A 21,143-nucleotide genomic window follows, 5' to 3' on the forward strand; every position below is an offset into this window, starting at 1 on the left:
CCCCACACACACCTCCGCCATACGACAAATGCCGCGCAAGCGCGCTGTCGCTGTTTGCTCGGGCTGTTAACATACGGGACATTTAAGAGGCGAGCGCGCGCGCCGACGGACGGCCGTTTCCCCCGCCCTCGTCTTCGGAACCACGTGATAGGAGACGGGGACGGAAAGGGAAAAGTCGGCTGCAATGTCGTCAGTGGTAGAGGGAGGGGGGAGAGCGGAAGGTCAGGGCGCCGCGGAGCGGAAGTAGGATCCGGAGCGCGTCCGCCATTGTGGGAAAGCGGAGCCCGGAGCAGGGGAGGGAAGCCGAGCTGTGTCCAGCTGGTTGCTTTCGGAGGCGCCGAGCAGACTAGAAGTGCCCGGGCTGCGGAGACAGTCAGGCGGCGGGGAGAGCGGCGGAAAGGGCGGCGGCGGGGAATTGAAGAAGAGCGGGAGGAGGAGGAGGAGGCCCAAGCGGAGCGGGGTGAGGGGATTGCGGCTCCCCGTGAAGAATGTCAGCCACCAGCGTCGACCAGGTACGGTCTCCGCCCGGCCTGGCCTGGCCGGGAGGATGGCTCGGCCTCCCCTTCCTCACCCCGTCCCGCCCTCCTTCCTCTGGGCATAGCGGGGATCCGCGCCCGCTACATCCGAGGCCGTGCGGCTCCTCCCCTGTTCCCAGGCCCGCCCCCTCCGCAGGCCTGGAGGCCGCTCGGCCTGGGGCCTCCCCGCGGAGGCCGTGAGGCGAACCCGTTGCTTCTCTTCACGAGCAGGCCTTTGCCTCTCCGGGGGCGCCTTCGCTTTCCGCGCCAGCTTCGCCCTCTGCCCGCTTTCCTGTGCCGCCTCCGGTTTTCCCTCGCAAGTGGACTTGGAGGGATCCTTACGGCCACCGTTAAACCTCCTTCGTAGTGCAGCCGCCTCTCGTATCTCGTTCTTGCGGTTATATGTTTCTTTGCGTTTCATTTATTGATGACATGTCTTCATGCGTGTTTCCGTATCTGCTTATTTTGTTTTCATGCAGCTATTCCATGTACACTTTTTTCGTTCTTTCACCCTTTTCTGATCTCCTTATCCCCCCTCCCAATTCTTTCACCAATTCTCCCCATGGTTGTTTTTCTCTTCTTGATCCTCTCAGTCTCACCCTTCTGGGTCCCCCCTCCCCGTGTAAACATTATTTTTGCAGCTGAGAGCAGATAATGGAGGTCTCTGGTGAACGTTAACTTGGGGGAGAAATCTTGCAAACCAGAATCCATGTCTGCACAAGTTTCATTTTTAAACCAGGAATGTCACTTTTGAAAATACTTGCTTTTAGTATTGGCTCTTCAGCTAGTACAGGTTTTTCTTCATTCTGTCAGGATTGAGTAATTTGCAAAAGTCATTGCAGGGTCAGAGTCATAAAGTCAATGTGGAAACAGGAATTGTTTGTAATGGGAGCTTTATTTGGGGGCAGGGAAATGCACTTAATGAAGTAAAAACATTTTAACATGGTATGTAATAAAACGTATAGTCCGCAATATGGCTAGTTCTGATTTTTTTCAGCATCGAAGTGTAGCATTCTTCAGGTACAGGACTAGGGGCATGCAACAGTACAGGCAACACCCCATTTGTGTGGGGGTTGCGTTCCAGGTCATTACGCATTTGTGTGAAATCAGAAACTAATTGAAAAAGTCTACAAACACCCATTCTACCCATTTAGTGACATTTCAATGACATCTTTATAACGTTTCCGGGTTCAGCACATGTGCACGATCATGCACATATCAGTTGCGCCTAAAATGGGAGTGGCCTGTACCTCACCGGAACATGCTATTCGGTCCTTGTTGCATTTTTTTTTTTTTTTTTGCATTTTACAGGCACCTTTTTATAACTGATTTGATAATAGCAATACATGTATAGTTTTAAGAAATAAAAGCAGGCATAGTACAGTGAAGAGTTTAGCTTCTACAAAATCATCTGATTATACTTTTTATAGTGCCACACATAAATATTGGATGACTGTTCCATTTTGTTTCTGAATGGTAAACTGTAGTTAGGTATCTTAATGTGTACAGTAATATTGGGAGTCTACCAGTAATCCCAATAAACAGAATTTAGAATGCATCAGGCTTGCAGCACTTAAGTCATAGTTCTTTCTTTTTAACAAAATGGCTTGTATTTTACCATCTTGGGGTATCTTAAAATCACCGAAATTATTTGATCTTTGTGATAACTTTAATGTTCGGTTCCTCTAATTTTTGTTCGTTTGTTTTTCTTGTTTTATCACTAACAGAGACCTAAAGGACAGGGAAATAAAGGTAAGTTGATTTTTCTGTGTTAGGTTCACTGACATGAATAGAGTAATTCAATGATTTCTCTGTAGTAGACAGTTAAGTGTAGCAGATGCATTCAATTGACAGTTTATACTGGAGTAGTAGTAGTCGTCGTCATGAGACTGCACCAGACAGTGAATCATTTTTTCATTTATAAAGTGGACTTTCCCAACATTTTTGTGTGTTACATCATTCTTAATATATTGATTTTGCAACAGCTTCCATTTGCATATCAGGACTTCTCCTGTGTTGTCCCCATATTTCTGAGGAATCCTCAGAACAAATTGGTGGGGGGGGGGAGCAGGGGAATTCCTCTTCTGCTCATGCAATTATTTAGCTGAATACCTCCCATTATATAGAGTAATTCAGGCACCAGTCTATTCCCACTTATGTTGAACTCAGTGGGACATCTGAGTAGTCATGTGTAGACAGAATTGTGCTGTCAGAATGCTTTATACTCAGCCAAGAGTATAGAGTCATATGAATCATACTCTGAGTAGTACGACCTATTAAAATCAGCTAAAAATTAAACCGGAAAGCAAAACATAAAGCCATTAAAATTCCAATAAAAGCAGATAAGCAACAGTGCACTTTATGAGCTTATGCAAAGACCATAAAACAAGAAGACAGTTAAATACCTGCCAGTACAAAAAGGTAGTGAAAAACCATAAAAAATGTTTCTGTATATGAAGGGTTAATAATTGTGCTTAAAGTAAAGGTAAAGGTACCCCTGCCCGAACGGGCCAGTCTTGACAGACTCTGGGGTTTGTGCGCCCATCTCACATCTATTGGCCGGGGGCCAGCGCTGTCCGGGGACACTTCCGGGTCACGTGGCCAGCGTGACAACGCTGCTCTGGCGAGCCAGAGCCGCACACGGAACGCCGTTTACCTTCCCGCTGGTAAGCGGTACCTATTTATCTACTTGCCCCCGGGGGTGCTTTCGAACTGCTAGGTGGGCAGGCGCTGGGACCGAGCAGCGGGAGCGCACCCCGCCGCGGGGATTCGAACCGCCGACCTTTCGATCGGCAAGCCCTAGGCGTTGAGGCTTTAGCCCACAGCGCCACCCGCGTCCCTATAATTGTGCTTATGTGCATGTTATTGTAGGAATGGTTCTTCATTTAGCCTAGTAGCAAGTGTGCTAAACTCATGATGAGTGGTGAGCATATGTGCATGAGAATTTTGAGTCCTTAAACTGTGAGACATACTGGCAAATGAAACAAAAAGTGAATGTAGCATGTCATTTATCTCTGCATACAGGATAGCATCGTGGTATGCTTTAATCTTTAGTGTATTCTTTATCCCAAGCTTTTGGCAGCTCATTAAAAAATTGAACATCTGCATATAGCTATACTGCTAAAATATATACATGGGAGAGTTAAGGACTCCATTTTGTTAGAAATGAGAGATAAAGCTTGCTAAACATTATATGGTCATAGGCAGTTACCTAGTCATAGCTTAACAAAGGGTGAAATTGTTTGGTATGCATAGGATCAACCTTTCTCAAATATTGAGAACTGTTCAGTTATTGAACTCCTAAAATTTTAGCTGTTTCACATGTGCACATGTACTCACATCTTCATTGGGATATTATAGTGCACTTAATTTTCTGTAGAGTAAAGACAAGCAAAAAAGTGAACTTCCCAGTGGATAGGTTCACTTGCCAACATCGTATGAATGAATTTTCAATTGCAAAAGGGAATTCCCCTTTAAATCTCCCAGATGTGATCCAAATCTGCTTTGTCAATCAATGTAAAGTTTTTTTGTTTCCATTATATCACGTTAATATCAACAAGAGAAGCTAGATTGAATCTTGTCTCGGCAGGAAAGATCTCTAACCAGCAGTTCAGCTACTCCCCTACTCTGGTTCTCTTCTCCCCCATCCTGTGCTTGAAGGCTTGTATTTTAGGTATGCATATTTACTTAGAATCAACTCCTGTTTGGTTTAGTGGTCTTTAGTATTAATGACTTTTGTATGCTGATCCATAATAGAGTTCTCAGGACTTATTGTAAAGATAAAAACAACTTAAATACAGAATAAGGCATAACATCAAAAGCGTAATAAATACAAGAAAACAAAACTCACTACAACGCCAAAGTTAAAAGCACTGATTTTAAAAAAGGCCCAGATTACACAAGTTATTTAAAAGGCCTGATCTTTACCCTGGGACTTAAGTAGCCTTAGTAAGCTATTCTATAACTGGAGTGCCCATAATTGAGATGCCTGTCCTGATTGTTACCTTATTTCTTTTTTGGGGGTTTCTCGGGGCAACATGTCAGCCGCCGGCATCCCCCCCAAAAAAGATCCCATGGTTTAGGCACGTATAGATGAGAAGAGCCTTGTGCCTTTAGCACTTTCACTTCTGCCTTGTCATAGCCATCCTATTCCTAAGGTATCTCCAGTATCTGTTTTCCCCTGCTTTTTTTTTAACTCTTCAGCGAATGAGAATTCATAATCTTACTAAGGAACATATTGAAAGTCTGTGCAGCTAGAGCATTGGACTTAGATGTCTGAAGCTCTGGTTGAAATCCCTGCTGATCTATGAAGCTCACTGGCACTGTGTATCAGCCTAACTTACCTCCAAGGGTTGTGGTAACGGCAAAATATCACTAAGCTTCATACAGCAAAATAAGGTGCAAATATTTTTTATAAACTGACAAATTTATTATTCCCATTTGAGTGTGCATAGAATTGCAGTCTTGGCTGTACATATGTCACTGTCATTGATTTGTTGGTAGTGACACCTTCAGTTTAGTGGTGTATTCCCCGTTCCAAAGAAGAGAGACATGAAACATAAAACTGTACTTGAAATACACCATTGGTAACTGTGGATATAGCATGTGTTTTCCTGTAAATCAAATGATTTGATTATTAAGATTCAACTTGCAGTTCAATAATTCATTTAGAGAAGGACACAAGTTTATTTTGCAGCATAAAGTTTTTGTACCTTAATACATACAGAACCTCATTATACTGGCTGATAACTGTATCTGAGTTCATAATTCCTTTTAAAGCACATTTTACTATTTGAGGAGAATTGCTAGTATGTGACTCCCTCTTTTCCAATACAGGGTTGGTCTCCTTTCAAACATGGTATCACTTTAGTCACAGGAGAAATGGCTGTCTTTTCTCTGATGAGACACTGGAGAAGGTTTTGAGCTTTTCTGCATCTGTTTATTTAGATATTTAAATACCACATGTTATGCGGGCAACTCAATGCAGCAATATCATAAAATGTAATACAAAGACAATGAAAATAATCAGACAATAAACATTCTTAAAATTCCACAGCCACTGGAATCCGTATCCACCAAAAGCTATATAAAACAAACAAAAAAGCAGTGGAATTGCACCACTATTGGCACATTTCTTATTTGGGGGAGGGGGTATTCGATAGTGTGGACTCTGTCACAGAAAAGGCCCTTGTCCCAGGTAATGCTATCTGCAGGCTATGGCACAATCAGAAGGGCCTCTGCAGATGTTCTTACTGGCAGGGCATGCTTGTCTAGAGGAAAGCGTTCTCTCGGATAACCTGGTTCCAAATTGTTTAATAACAAATCCCGAAACACGGCTTGATAGCAAATTGGCAGTCAGTGCAGTTCCTTTAACGGTGGATTTGCAGTCTCATGGCCAGTAACTTAGCAACTACATTTTGTGCTAACTGCAGCTTCCAGACCAGTTTTGAGGGTAGACCCACAGAAAGCACATTACCGTAAGTGACACTCTATTCCAATGCATGGGTCACTGTAGCCAGGCTGTCCCTGGCCAGGATTAGTTACAACTGGAGTAATGACTGAAGCTGGTAAAAGGCGGTCCCTGCTGCTGTAGTCACATGGGACTCCAGTAACAACCATAGGTACAGGAACACCCCCATACTTTGATCTGGCTCCTTCACATGGAATGCAGTAGACAAATACAGGACAGACAAACTGCCTACATTCTAGATTTGGAAACTAGTCACCTACAGGATCTCCATCTTGCTACAATTCAGCTTGATTGACTCTTATCCAGCCCATTGCAGTGCCCAGGGCTGCAGAGCCCCAATTGAACAAAAGTAAAGGCCCTTCTTTCTCCCTCACCACATTTCTCTTGCTTCTGCAGTCAGATTTGGAATGTATTGTACTAATGAACTAAAATGTCACATTTCCTTATTTTGCATATATTTGGGGATATAATCAGTGTTTTCAAAATGTTTAAATCATTGCAACAGGAATTGTGGGGGTGGGGCACATCATCTGCTGTGAATGGATTTCTGGCTTGCTGGCTTACTGTCTTCTCTGTTCACTTCCTTCTTGAGGTATTCTATAACTTTGTCTGCTTCATGTGAAAGTGCCACTTTCAAAAACACAAACAAAAAGTCAAATGCTCAGAGAATCTAGTAGCATTAAAGGGAATGTTTTGGGCATGGACAAAAGTTTCACCTTTCCTAATGAACACAGAAGTGAATGAGGAAAGAACGTGGAGTTTAGATTAGACCACGATCTACTCCCAGTATAAAACAACTGGCAGTGATCTACCCATTGGGGGGGGGGAGGCCAAAGTTGTTGAGCTTTTTTGGTTTTGTAACATTGAATAGGGTTTCAAAAGTGGTAGACTTACTGAATGGCACTGGTTTTTTTCCAGAGGATCTGATGAAGCTACTTCATCTTTCCTTATTGGAGAAGAATGACGGAGATGCAGGAAAGAATGGACTCTTGAAAGATAAATTGATGGAAATTTGTTTGTGGCAGGAAAGGTTTTAGATGTGGAATAGCTCCTGTTGCTTTTAGGTGTGACTATCTCATCCACGGGAAGTGGTGTTTTGCTGTTGTCTAGTTTGGGTCTTTTATGGTTCTCCAGATTTTTCTCTACAGTTAAGTGAAATAGCTGTCTTAAAAAGTGCAAACAGGAATTCTTGCGCCAAGAAGAACACTTAACAGGGCAGCTCGGTTAGAAGTATGGCTGAACATGTTGGCTATCTGGGTGTAGATGCTGCAGAATGCAGATGCTATGCAGCTTCATAGCTGTGTGCGTGGTTTTTAATTGAGTTAGTGATCCAAAGTTTTGGATACTAGTTTTTAGGTGCAGTCTTTAGTTTCAGATCACCTATGTTCTTTATACAAATATGAATAACAACGTAGCTAGCGAAAGTATAAATTTCATTAGGTGCATTGACTCCTTGAAAAATCTGTGTGAAATGCATGGGGCAGATTGTTGTTTTTCTTCTAAGCAAAATTAAAAACTCCACAAAGCTCTGAACACACAGTGAATATAAATTACATTTCACAAGTTACTTTGCATATGATGCGAAGGACCTGAAGGTAAGGGGTTTTTTAATGCTAGGAAATCCTGATGATCTTTAAGTGTCCTTGTCGTCCCCCACCCCCAAAAATTATTGCACTGTTTCCCACCCTGTGTGTGTGCAGGGCATAATTTCCTCCCGGAAAAAAGCTTTAAGCTGCCATATTCTTAGTAATATATATGCATATGTAGTTGCTTTGTCCTTATGATTGGTTGGATGAGCTACACAATACAGCTGGACATTGTGTCTGCATTGTGAAATTGGAAACCTAAGTTCTCATGAGTCCATCTTAGTTACTTAGAGGGCAGAGTTTATGTTGTAAATGCTCAGAACATCTCTGGGTCTTGTTTACTGTCAAGAAGTACAAAACCTGCTTTTATTGTGACTGTTTGTGTGGCAGGTTTACTGCAGTGCACCTGTAGAAGTCCTGGGTTGTCAGCTCACATGTAAAAAACTGTTACCATTACTTTTTGCAAATACATTCTTTGTATTTGGTATTAGGAATTGCTCTGTGGGGTGGGGTGAGAACCCTATTGCTGGCAAGGTAAACAAAACCAGATTCATGTTACATTATTGGAAAAGTAGGTCATGCCAAGGCAAAGTTCTAGCTTGTGTGTGCATGTCTGCCTTGAAAGCTGTGCTTGTGCTCTAATTCTGTTGCAGAAAATAGTAGGAACATGCAAACAGGAGATGTGTGTGTGTGTGTGTGTGTGTGTGTGTGTGTGTGTGAGAGAGAGAGAGAGAGAATGATTAATCTGTAGAACTAGTTTGTGTTGCTTTTTTCATTTCATTTGCTTGAATTTAACTAGAACTGGCTTACTAAAAATGTTTGCATGCATTTTTGCTATTTTCAGGTAGAAAACTTTTGTATCGAGTACTCGGCATAGAGCTCTATTAATAAAGGTGTCTGCAAATTTCATTTTTGAAGTGAACAATTGCTGCAAATATACTATATTGTTTCTAACTATGTTAGAAGTGATATTTCAACAGCTAAGCACTTTTTAGACTATTCCGTTCTTAACTATGGAGAGTTGGTTTCCCTGCTTTCTGTAGGTTTCCCATCTGTTAAGGTGTTGAATTTACAATGTTCCCTTAGGATGTCAGGAAAAATGGTTTAGTGTCCAAATATTTTATATTGGAAAATTATGCCAGCTAAGTATACCTGCAGAAGATGGTATGGGAAAGTGTTTAGTTGAAGTTATTTGAACAGAGCAGTTAAATCTAATATTTATGCTTGCATGTGAATCCATAAAACTTCAACTTCAGTTTTAATACATATAACTAGACAAAAAGTGCACTCCTATGAATTACCTTGTTTCTGTTGAGAGTAGGGCTGGGTTATCAATATTGCAGTATATCACCAGCTAAACATCTCGATATATGGCAACATCTGAAATAAGGAAGGAACTACACAGAGGCAAACAGGACAATGTCCTGGCATCTGCTACTACTTAAGGGTCTAAAACTAATAAATGATGGTATTATCAATCACTTCATGGTCTCTTTCAGCAGCAGGCAAGCCAAAATGCATCCATAAGCTGCTATTGGTTTTTTGAATTCTAAGATGTTTGTAGTGTGTTGCTGCCTGCTAAAGAAATATTCTGGTTTTTGAAACATTTTTTCCATCATGTGTTTTTAACAACTAAAAAGTTAGGCATAGGACTTCTAGAAGATGTCTAATTTCAGTTATGTTTCAGTTTCAGTGCAAAACGGTTCGATTCATCAAAAGGATGCAGTAAATGATGATGATTTTGAGCCATATCTAAGTAGCCAGACAAATCAGGTGAGTATTTACAAGAATACACCTTTTCTTGTAAGCTAGTGAGTATAGTTTTTAGTTGGTTATTCCTTTATAATAAGCAAGTAACACAAAACAGTTTAAATGGTTTTATAACAGACCATTGTAAGTTTTCATATTATTTGTAAATCTCTTAAACAGTGCTAAATGGATTTGTACGAGTTAGGTTCCAAATGAGCCAAGTTACTTTAAGCAGAGGGATCCACTTAAGCTTAATTAAATCTATCTTAAATTAAGCATACCTGTTGTGTGTGCACAGAACAGAACACAAATCTCATGCCCTTCTCCTGTAGCAGCCTACAGTGCTATATCCCATTCCATTTCCTTCAGCAGTTGGGATTGGATGGAGAAAGAGTTAATAGTCCAGTCATTTTTCTTATGATTCAGCCTTTGGTTAGCTTTTGATTTTCTGCTCCCTTTCTGAATTCTTACATAAGTTTCAAGGCCAACAAGGATTCTTCCATTTCAGGGAATTTTTGCTTGCAGAAGATGCATGTTGAGAGGCTTTGGGGCAAGGTATTTGGAAAGAAAGTGCAAGAAAGTGGTATTTCTATCATTTTGTATGTGTGTACTGTGATGGGAGAAACAGTTTATATCCTTATGCCCAACCTTCTATACATTGATAGTGGTTTTGTATGCCTAAATTTGCATGGTGAGTAAGAAATGCAAAGAATATGTGGTGCTTTTTATTGGGCCAGTTCCTTTTGGTGTCGAATGGCCTTGCAGCCAGTCAGTTGCTAGGCAAGAACATACATTACTTGATCCAGCACTCAAACAACCTTTTGAAAAACACACTTGTAGATGAGAGAGCTGATAAAACCTTGTGGGTTTGATCCATTCTTGAATTCGAGTTCTGCTCTGTAGTGGGAAGTGACTTTGCTGATTTCTCCTTGCCTCTGCCTTTCCCTGAAAAGCTGTTTTGGAGGTTTGGCTGATTCTCTGGAAAAGTGTGGCAGCTCCAGGGGCAAAAATCACGTCTCTCCCTCCACTGGAAAGCTTCTGCTGGGTACTGGTTGCTTTTGCAAATGGAAGGATCCAGCTACGCCAAGAGTGGCATAGTTTAGGCAAACTTTGGAGTTTAATATTCTTTATGTATACATAGAGCAGATAATTGCATTTTCTGTTTTTTGTTATTGGGAAAATAATAGTGACAAGACTCAAAATGCCAAACACAGAACATTAAAATATTGATTCAAGATTGAACAATTAGAGCAAGCTAAGCGAATTAGGAATTGGATCTGGACCAAATAAATCAGCAATTTTTTTTTAACCTTTCTTGCAAATGCTAGTCATGGGTGGCACATGGGCAGCCCAAAAAGAACCCTCACACTTATAAAAACTTCCTTGTTTGCTTATATAGAGGTGTTCTTTTATTTTTTACAACAAATGTAGCTAAGCTATAGCCTTTAAGATGTTATTGGACTATCATCTCTGACCATTGGTCATGCTGTTTTTGACTGGTGGGAGCTGGGAGTCCAAAATCATATTGAGGGCCTCAGGTTAGCTACCCCTGGTTTCAAGTGAGCTAGGTGACAGGGTTTATCAGTACTTGAAGTTCCTTTTCACTGTGCAGGGTGAACTTATTTACAGCTTGGCAAGGAACATGATGAGTTGTTAAATATATACACTGAACCTTATCTATACACCAGAGGCAGGTTTCTCAGGGGAATGTTGGTACACATACATGTTGGGCTAATGGTCATGGTCAGTACTGAATCTTTGATCAGCTGTTCAGCATAGGAGAGAGGCCTAGAAGTAGGACAGGAATTTGCTTATAGGAATAAAAGAAATAAAATGACATCCTGATAAAAAACAGGAAAAGCACTCCTGTTTGGAGATGGAAGAGAATTTTTTAATTGCTCAAAGCACTTTTAATTGTGTTATATTAATTAAAATGGAGTAGGCTGTAATTACATTGGTTTTGTATGTGAGATTAAAGATAACAAAGGTATCTCTTTTAGATCTCTTTGCTTGAATTTTTTTTTCTGTTTAAAATTCTAACTGTGTCGAAAATTTGCTTCAGATGTCCATAAATGCATATTTATAGGCAAATAATGTAGATGTAGCAATAGAATGATTCTTACACTGATATGTTTTCCTGCAGAATAATAGCTATCCACCAATGTCAGACCCATACATGCCTAGTTATTATGCTCCATCCATTGGATTTCCGTACTCTCTGGGTGAAGCGGCATGGTCCACAGCAGGAGATCCTCCAATGCCATACTTGACAACTTACGGACAGATGAGCAATGGTGAACACCACTACATCCCTGATGGTGTCTTTAGTCAACCTGGGGCTTTAGGAAACACCCCTCCATTCCTTGGTCAGCATGGATTTAATTTTTTCCCTGGGAATGCAGATTTCTCAACATGGGGGACAAGTGGATCTCAGGGACAATCGACTCAAAGCTCTGCTTACAGCAGCAGCTATGGCTACCCACCTAGCTCTCTTGGTAGAGCAATAGCTGATGGACAGGCTGGATTTGGCAATGATACATTGAACAAGGTGCCTGGTATTAGCAGCATTGAGCAAGGCATGACTGGACTGAAAATTGGCGGTGATATGACAGTCGCTGTGACGAAAACAGTTGGTTCCGCTCTGAGTAGTACAGGTATGACAAGCATTGCAGCAAATAGTGTGCCTGCGGTTAGCAGTTCAGCACCCAAACCAACCTCATGGGCTGCCATTGCTAGGAAGCCTGCTAAGCCTCAGCCAAAACTTAAGCCTAAAGGTAATGTGGGAATTGGGGGCCCTGCGGTACCACCTCCCCCTATAAAACACAACATGAATATTGGAACTTGGGATGACAAAGGGTCTGTGGTAAAAGCTCCCCCAACCCAACCAGTACTGCCTCCTCAGACTATAATGCAGCAGCCTCAGCCATTAATTCAGCCTCCTCCAATGGTGCAAAGCCAACTGCCTCAGCAGCAGCCTCCGCCTCAGCCGCCACCAGGACCTCAGCAACAGGCTCCGCCTCATCAGCTGCAGCAGCAGCAGCTGCAAAATCGCTGGGTGGCTCCTCGCAATAGGGGTGTAGGCTTCAATCAGAGCAATGGAGCTGGCAATGAAAACTATGGTATAGGTGTTATACCAGTTAGCTCTTCACCTTCTGGTGTAGAAGTGCACCCAGTATTGGAGAAACTAAAGGCCATAAATAACTATAATCCCAAAGACTTTGATTGGAATCTGAAGAACGGTCGTGTGTTTATAATCAAAAGCTATTCGGAGGATGATATACACCGCTCCATTAAGTATTCTATCTGGTGTAGTACTGAGCATGGTAATAAGCGCTTGGATGCTGCCTACCGTTCACTGAATGGAAAAGGCCCACTCTATTTACTTTTCAGTGTGAATGGCAGTGGACACTTCTGCGGAGTAGCTGAGATGAAGTCTGTGGTGGACTACAATGCATATGCTGGAGTCTGGTCTCAGGATAAGTGGAAGGGGAAGTTTGATGTTAAGTGGATCTTTGTTAAAGACGTTCCAAACAACCAGCTGCGGCACATTCGCTTGGAAAATAATGACAACAAACCCGTTACCAACTCGAGGGACACTCAAGAAGTACCCCTAGAAAAAGCCAAGCAAGTGCTTAAAATAATTGCTACTTTCAAGCATACCACCTCAATCTTTGATGACTTTGCACATTATGAAAAGCGTCAAGAGGAGGAGGAAGCCATGCGTAGGGTAAGAATCTAATATTATAATAAACTTTTTTCATGCTTTTTGGAGTTTGGGGTTTTTTAAAAAACAGATCTGCTTGGTTTTTTAATATGTAAAACAAAAAGTAAATAGAAATGGGTTTAGATGGTAAAGGCCAAGGCATGTCACGTACTCAACAACACTTCCTTGCAAGCACATTTGCAAATACAATTTTCCATTCTTCATAGCATTTTACTTCTGCATTAAAACCTTCAGCTAAGTAACTGAACTTCGTTGGCAGTCGATTGAAAAAATATGTATTTTAATGGTTTCAGTAGCAAATGGTACTTGTTCCTTAAATCATTTCGTTGCCTGTTTTGCTTTGTGACATTTAAACAAAAAATATGTATATGGAAGTTGTGATGTCTACATGCTTCAGCTGTTGTAATAGTACAATTTTTTTAGATGCATAGAAAAAGCCACATAACACAGAAATTGAGAGCTTGTTAGGAATTTAGACTGCTATCCTATGCCCATTTACTTGATGGTAAGCCCCATTGAACTCAGTAGGACTTGCTTCTCATAGAGATGCATAGGAAAGAAAAAGAAAATGTCAACATGAGTTTAAATGTGTTTTGACCCTTTGTAGTTGCTTTTTTGTGAAACATTTCTTATCAAATGTGCCTGGCAGGACAAATAGAAAGGGCTGTACTCAGGCAATGTGTTTCTCCTGATGGAAGGCACTTTAATACAGTGGAACCTTCCAGGGGTCAAGGCAAAATTGTGTTTTTCCTGGCCCCTCTGCAGCCCTCCAGCCTGCAAGGTTGAAGAACCCTTTAGAACAGCTTCAGTCCTTGAAGGCTCTGCTGGATCAAAGAGCCTTTCATATGTAAAGGGGCATCATTTGGCTATAACCCAAATAACATTTACGCAGAAATAAATTAACCCAACCCAGGGCTGATTCTTATGATGACCTAGTTATCTTAGGGGAGAATAAAGAGTTGGGAAGAGACTTGAAATTTCTCCCTTCTTATGTGGGATATGCCAGGCGTTGATTGTGGATGGTTCTACATGCAAAACAGGCACTTGCCACCAACCTGTGGACCCCACTTTATTCCATAGGTACTTACTGCTGTAAGCACATGCCAATCCAAGGTATCTTGTCCCATACCAAATGTTATTTATGAAGATCTGTGTGTTTTTGTAATTTACAATAAAAATTAAACACACAGACTCTTAGGGGCAGTACAAAAGGAAAAATGGATGAAGAAAGAAGATGAAAATAAACAAATTCAGGTATCATTGCTTACATAAGAGCTTTCCAAACTTTTCATGTTGGCGACACACTTTTCAGACATGTATCATTTCACAACACTGTAATTCAGTTTTACTCTTGTTAGCTACATACCCTGCTAGCTGCTGATGGAGTTAACTTGCTGGAAAAGACTGTGTACAGTGTATGAACTTGTAAGCTCCTGTACTGTTCAAATGGAAGGAGGAATTACTGTAAATAAGTAGTAGAGGGATTCTCCTTTAAGAGCAGGAGAAATATCCTAACTTCTGAATGACTGCTTGGCATGATCTTGTGTCCCCATTCCAGGTCTCCTCTGTGCACCACAGAAAGCTTTTTATTCCATAGGAAGCTGGTGAGAAGGATTCTATGTCATTCTTTGTAGGATGGGAGCAGTTTGGAGAAGAAGAAAAAACAGTGTTACAAGTAGTTAACTAGGGATTAACTAGGAGTTCTGAAGAAGGCTTAAAATAAACTTGCTTGTAATCAAGGAATTCAGTGGCAGAGGAGATGTTGGGCAGAATCTGTTCAGTTCATAATCAAAAGTGGGTTTGAGAATTCTGATTCAGGTGTGGCTACATAGTAGCCAGCCATTGCTAAATTCACATTGAATGGCATTGGTTAACAAAGCAAATGGGACACTAAGTCTGGTCCTCAGCTGAAGTTGTGACAGAACCTTGAACAGAAGAAAAGGCTGAAGAATAAAAAGTCTCTTTGACCCAAGTTGTCATTTTTTTGTGCTTCTCATGGTTGATTTTTCTTTGGTAGGATCTACAGAGTGGAACTGAATAAACAGTTTTGCTTTAAGCCCAGGTAGTTTTGCAGTGTTTGAAGAGAAGAAAAATTATACCTACATATGAAGAGTCCAGCCACGCTCCATAAATAAGCAGGATTCCTTGGGTAGTCTAGTAATGATGCTGCATACAAAATGGCAACTTAAATGTTTATACTAATTGGTTCTTCTGTTTACGAATTTTCTGTAATGGTTCTTTACTTCAACTTTCATTTCAGGTGGTTGTGTTTGTTTTGTTTTTCATACAGTCCTTGTTATTAAGATAATTACACTTGCTATTAGAGATGCATATACAGGCTAGTTCCAGTGTTCTATTTACAAGATGGCTTTTGGAATTATTCTTGTGGTTGTAGATACCTGAAATCAGATGGGATACATCATCAACCAAGTTGCTAAGATTATTGCCTATTGTCCTCATGTAAATAGCACATTTTACAAATAGGTTGATCTGCTGGGTTTCTATTCATTTTAAAGGGTGTAACTGGATTGTTGGAACAGTACAGAAATTCTAGTGCTACTAATTGTGTTTCTTTCAAACCTGTGCCTATCTTTATATGGCACTGGCTTACAGTGGTGCCTAATATGTTGGGTTCCATGGGCATGTTGGGAATTTTGAATATATTATAGTGCTGTCATGGGGTTGTTCCCCTTCACAAAATGACTTGCATGCTGGGTGGAGCCAGACACAAAGTACTCATTTCACATTAAACCAATCGAGATACCAAAGCTTGCACATGCAGCCCCAGAAAGAGAGAGGGAGATGAACAGGCAGCCTCAACAGAAGAGTGCACAGATCCAGAGAAGGAAAAAAAAAAACAAGTACACATTGCCCTAGAGAGAGAGAGAGAGAGAAACAGAGTCCCAGAGGGTGAGGTAGGAAAGCACACGGTTCAGGAACCAATAGAGGAGAGGAGAGGATCATGTGCATAGTCTGAGAGAGGCAGAAACACAAATTTGCTTTGTTATATCTTCTTTCTTGTCCCTTCAGTCACCTTTTTCTTTGTTTCTAAACATTTGTACAGGATTCTTTCCACTCATGTCTCTCAACTTAATGTTTTGGTGCTGGCCAGCCTGGAAAAGTTCATAGACTTAAGACAGGCCATAGAAGGTGGTAATGCTTTTACTACTACTTTTTTCAAGACTGATCACACTCTTTACAGCTTGGAAGGGCAGGCACTGTGTGTCACAGAGACATTTTAAGCACCAAGTGGCTCAATGGGTGCAATCGGAACCAAAACTGTTCTAAAAACCCATTAACTGTTATTGCCAACCTAGCAGTTCGAAGGCACGTCAAAAAGTGCAAGTAGATAAATAGGTACCACTCCGGCGGGAAGGTAAATGGCGTTTCCATGCGCTGCTCTGGTTTGCCAGAAGCGACTTAGTCATGCTGGCCACATGACCCGGAAGCTGTACACCAGCTCCCTCAGTCAGTAAAGTAAGATGAGCGCCGCAACCCCAGAGTCGGTCACAATTGGACCTAATGGTCAGGGGTCCCTTTACCTTTACCTTTTTATCCGTTACGTATGCAGCACATTGTTTTAGTCCTTTGTGTTCTAGGCAGGGCATCAAACTATTTAAATTTTCTGAATTGATTTAATTTTGGTTCTGCCTGTTAACTCTTGGTTTGATTTCACAAGGAAAAGGCTCAATATTTACAAAATGACATTGATTGGTATCTGCAGTAATCTGATTAAATAGTGAGTTAATCTTAATTCTAGGTGACTATGCCAAAGAAACACCTGTTTGTACAGAAAACTTTGAGCAAGGATGAGAATAAAATTTACTAGATTTTGAAAGAAATATTTGGGAACTTGGAAGTGATGACAGTTGTGAAAGCAGAGCTTAGAAAGATGTCTGCTTAATACACAGATTCAAAAGTCCAATATTCTTTTGTTTCTAGGTTGATTCCCTATTTTTGTTACAAGTACAATAATATTCTTGCAGGTGCAGGCAGTAAATATGTTTACCATGTGATCCATAGTTGTAAGTTAATTTTAAAACTAGCTGCTTGTCTGCTACCCATATTGTTTACCTCAGAGTTAAGTGTTTGATGATTTCTCAAAGACTGATCATAATAAATTCTCATATGTTAGTAGAAGTCCTGAATGTTCCAAACAATTGTAAGGGAAGAGTTTTGAATGAGAAACATTTTGTGCTGAATTAAACTTCTGCTGTCTGATAGGATTAGTAGATGGTATATGAATAAAAATTTCAGAAGGAAAAAGGTGCAGTACTGGGAACAGTGGGAGAATGAAGGCCTTTACTAGTATGGTTCCAAGAAAAAGTGTATTGATTAGCTTTTGTGAAATTAGTATTCCGAAATGGATAAAGATAAATGGAGCCCAGTCCACCTTTTATCTTCATTCCTAATTGTTTTTCATCATTTTGCATGGGATTTGAAAACTGGGTTGAAGCATCTGGGCTGAGGAACAGATGAGAGCATAGCACTTGTAGTTATTTGAAGCATGCACTTCTTTAGAACAGGAGTGAGGATTCTTTTTGAGTCCCAGGGCCAGATCAGAACTTGCCCAACCTTCTGGGGGCTTCCTAAGAATGGTGGCATGTTAAAACAAAAACCAAACACCCACCCAAAGAAAAAATTGCACATACCTCTTTCCCCTCTCCCTGCATCACAACGCACCTCCAACAGGCACACAGTAAGCACACACGCCTTTTCTTATACATCCATAAATTCAGTCACACTCATACATGCAGCCACATATACACATGGCAAGAACATACACACACAATATGCATTTTGAGCCCACTCTAGTTCCAGGGTCGGGGTGGCTAGAAAATTATATCTGCCTCTTCAGTCAAAGGGATTTTATTTCCCCATCTTAGCACTAAGCACTACAGTATTAATTTCAAAAAATAAATCATCTGACTGCTCTTTAAGAATAGTAGGTAGCATTCTGCCCATCCAGTGCTGGAATGGAAGGTGGGGTTGGGAGATGGCAAAGAGCTTGTCTCCCATCTTAAGTTGAGAGAGCCCTCTGCTGCCCTTTTCCTCTCATGTGGCCAGCATGACTAAGCCACTTCTGGTGAACCAGAACAGCACATGGAAATGCTGTTTACCTTCCCACCGGAGCAGTACCTATTTATCTACTTACACTTTGGCGTGCTTTCAAACTGCTAGGTTGGCAGGAGCAGGGACTGAGCAATGGGAGCTCACCCTGTCACGGGGTTTCGAACCTCCGACCTGATTGGCAAGTCCTAGGCTCTGTGGTTTAACCCACAGCACCACCCGCGTCCCAATAAGGCAATAGTGTGTAACAAACATACTGCTCAGCCTACCTTTGGACCACATCAGCAAAGCTAAGAGGGGGGTCCTGTCATCTGGGCTGCTCAGGACCTCCATACCACTGCCTAGGCTTGCATCCTGGGGAAGTGATTTTGGTGCTGCCAACACAATGGTTTGACTTATCCCATGGAGGCACACTTTGCTGTCTCTTGAGACAGGCAGATGCCAACAATGTACAGTGGTGCCTCGCAAGACGAAATTAATCCGTTCCGCGAGTATCTTTGTCTAGCGGTTTTTTCGTCTTGCGAAGCAACCCTATTGGCGGATTAGCGCTATTAGCGGTTTAGCGGCTATTAAAGGCTTAGCGGCTTAGCTGCTAAAAGACTATTAAAGGCTTAGCGGCTTAGAAAAGGGGGGGGGCAAAAAAAAAATCTCAAGACTCTCAAGTCATTTTCGTCTTGCGAAGCAAGCCCATAGGGAAATTCGTCCTGCGAAGCGCATTGAAAAACGGAAAACCCTTTCGTCTAGCGGGTTTTCCGTCTTGCGAGGCATTCGTCTTGCGGGGCACCACTGTATAACCCTTCATATCAGGAATTGCTATTCAAGTGTTCGTGACTTTAGGTAAAATGTTCTAGAAAACAATGTTGGTACTAGATATTTACCATTTGTAAATTATCCCTTGCATAGCTAGTATCTACATGTTACTAAGCTACAAGGGTTCTGAAGTGTCACTGATATCACCAGACACAATGAAACTTAGTCAGAGATTATCAGTTTAAAAGAGGGTGTTTTCTTGTGCCCTGTAAAGCACTTTGGCATCATCTTGTATCTTTCATTTAAGTTTCTGTGATGAAGTAGAATTGTAAAGATTTGTTGTGTTTGACTTGTGTCAAAAAGTGGCATTATGCTAGTGGAAGTGTTCCTTATATTAATTGATCCATCTTACCCAATGACACTCCCTCCCAAGAAAAAAACCCTCTGGGCTTGGAGACCCTTGGAAACATTTTGAAATATAATGCAGAGGGCTGCAGTTAGCGAAAACTAGATGCCTCACCTTGCAGTAGCAAGTAGGAAGTATTTCTGTGGGAATGGGAAGCCACCATTGGATGCATCCCTTAGGTTGGATTATAGTATTGCACTTTTAATTCAGCTGATTGCTGTAATGTTTCTGTAAAGCTAGTGTCATGCTTTTATGAAATATTTATAGTCGCATAGCACTTGTACCAAATAAAAGTCTTCTATGACAGAGCTATACTAATTTTCCTTTCTTCTGTTCTGCAGGAGAGGAATAGAAACAAACAATAACTATATGGCGATGGTCCTGCTAGAATTACAACACTAATGATGTGGACTCTGGAAATGCCTAATATGTCTAAGAAGAAGTTATTAAAGCTTTGTTCCTGCTTAAGGTGACATCTTTGAACACTTTAACACAAAATTGACTCTTCTTGTAATGGTTCTCATCAGTGCATCTGCCCTTATACTCTCTCACCAAACACACTTGAGAACTGTAACTTCGTCAAGCACTTTCTGTCCTGAAGCTTTTACCAGTATCTGCTGTCTTTTGTAATTATGCATCCTAGCTAAGGCACAGGAGATGGAACGAATGCAAGGATTCATTAACTCTTTGAATTTGTTAAATACTAACAATTAACCATCATAAGTGGTTCAATGATGTGAGATTCACATTGCTTCAACTTATTTTTCTTTGATGTAGTTTTTTAATTGTCAGTTTTTAGCTATTCAACAGAATTTAAAGCAAAATCATGCCATATTTAGTCCTGGAGTAAAACTCAAGTCTAAATGTTCATGTGAAAATTATTGTAGTAAACTTTTAATATGGCAAAGCAACTTTGAGCTGCAGTTTAGCCAAATGAATTATAACATGAAATTATATTAGAATGACATTTCCCTTGTTTCAAACTGTTTGGTGTAGAGAATATTAATATATGCAGCTTGGTGGGCCGCACCAATTAATGCACATTTCCTTTTTTTTCCTGTAACATGTATACCGAAAAAAGTGCATTTGTCTGAGGAACTGTTTGTTTGCTACCACTCAATCTCAGTTTTGAGTACATGTACCTCAGTCTAAATCAGACTTTTTATGACCTTTATAACTATACTTAAAATCTTTAATTCCTATTTCTGGGTGTTTGCAAGCCTGAAAAGATTGCTATCATGGAAGTGAAAATTTACTCCTCTAGGTGATTCACTAGCTAAATAAACATAATTCTTGTTTTAGCAAGCATATACTCTGTTTCTCAAATTTTGTTTGTTCCCAGCTCTGAATATTATAGTCTGATATTCTTTCAATTCAAAATACTTTGGGAAATAAACGTTTATCCATGGTTTCAGTTTGTATGCTCATGGATGTGTTTACATGTTATCTGTTAGAGCTATATAATAAAAGCCTAGGTACCATATTCACCTGAATATTTTCTATGCTACTTTTTAAACTTTTACTTTAAAATTTCCACTTGCACACCAACATGAATGCTGCCTTGAAAGTGAAGCAACTGTATTGGTTTCATGAAATACTGAAGAGTCTGAAAGCTTTCTTTAAGATCAGTACGAAATTCAGATATGGGGAAGTTGAAAAATAGCTGTTGTATGAATACTTGATGTATCCGTCAAACCCAAATATTTACTTCATGTCTGGATTCTTTCACTGGCAGTCTGTTTCTGAAGCTTATTGGGGAGATCAAAATTGCTTGATCCCATTATTTTTGGCTACTCTGTTCTTATTCAAATTGGTTGAATATATGGCTGTTTTGGCACAGTGCGACAGTCATTTTTACATTAATTTTGAAAAC

The 21,143-nt window shown here is 40.7% G+C and overlaps 1 protein-coding gene across 3 annotated transcripts; it reads left to right on the forward strand.

Annotated features, from left to right (window-relative positions):
* The first annotated feature begins 145 nt into the window (after positions 1 to 145).
* YTHDF3 (YTH N6-methyladenosine RNA binding protein F3) lies at positions 146 to 20,753 on the forward strand. 3 transcript variants are annotated; one of them, XM_082233837.1, is made up of 6 exons: positions 146 to 512; positions 2,243 to 2,267; positions 4,105 to 4,188; positions 9,259 to 9,344; positions 11,464 to 13,047; positions 19,612 to 20,753. In XM_082233837.1, the coding sequence occupies exons 1-6, from the start codon at positions 489 to 491 to the stop codon at positions 19,633 to 19,635; spliced, it is 1,827 nt and encodes a 608-aa protein (XP_082089963.1). In that variant the 5' UTR covers positions 146 to 488; the 3' UTR covers positions 19,636 to 20,753. The 3 variants fall into 3 exon arrangements, with proteins under 3 accessions (XP_082089963.1, XP_082089965.1, XP_082089964.1); XM_082233839.1 differs by having other exon boundaries at positions 151 to 512; positions 4,076 to 4,188; XM_082233838.1 differs by lacking the exon at positions 4,105 to 4,188 and having other exon boundaries at positions 152 to 512.
* Positions 20,754 to 21,143: the final 390 nt, after the last annotated feature.

This window comes from Podarcis vaucheri (genome assembly GCF_965113315.1).
Source record: "Podarcis vaucheri genome assembly, chromosome: 8".
NCBI lineage: Eukaryota > Metazoa > Chordata > Lepidosauria > Squamata > Lacertidae > Podarcis > Podarcis vaucheri.

Coding starts and splice junctions, on each gene's coding strand:
- YTHDF3 (XM_082233837.1), top strand. CDS start 489: ATGTCAGCCACCAGCGTCGACCAG. Junction 2,268..4,104: donor TAAAGGACAGGGAAATAAAG/GTAAGTTGATTT, acceptor TTGTCTCGGCAG/GAAAGATCTCTAACCAGCAG. Junction 13,048..19,611: donor AGGAGGAAGCCATGCGTAGG/GTAAGAATCTAA, acceptor TCTGTTCTGCAG/GAGAGGAATAGAAACAAACA.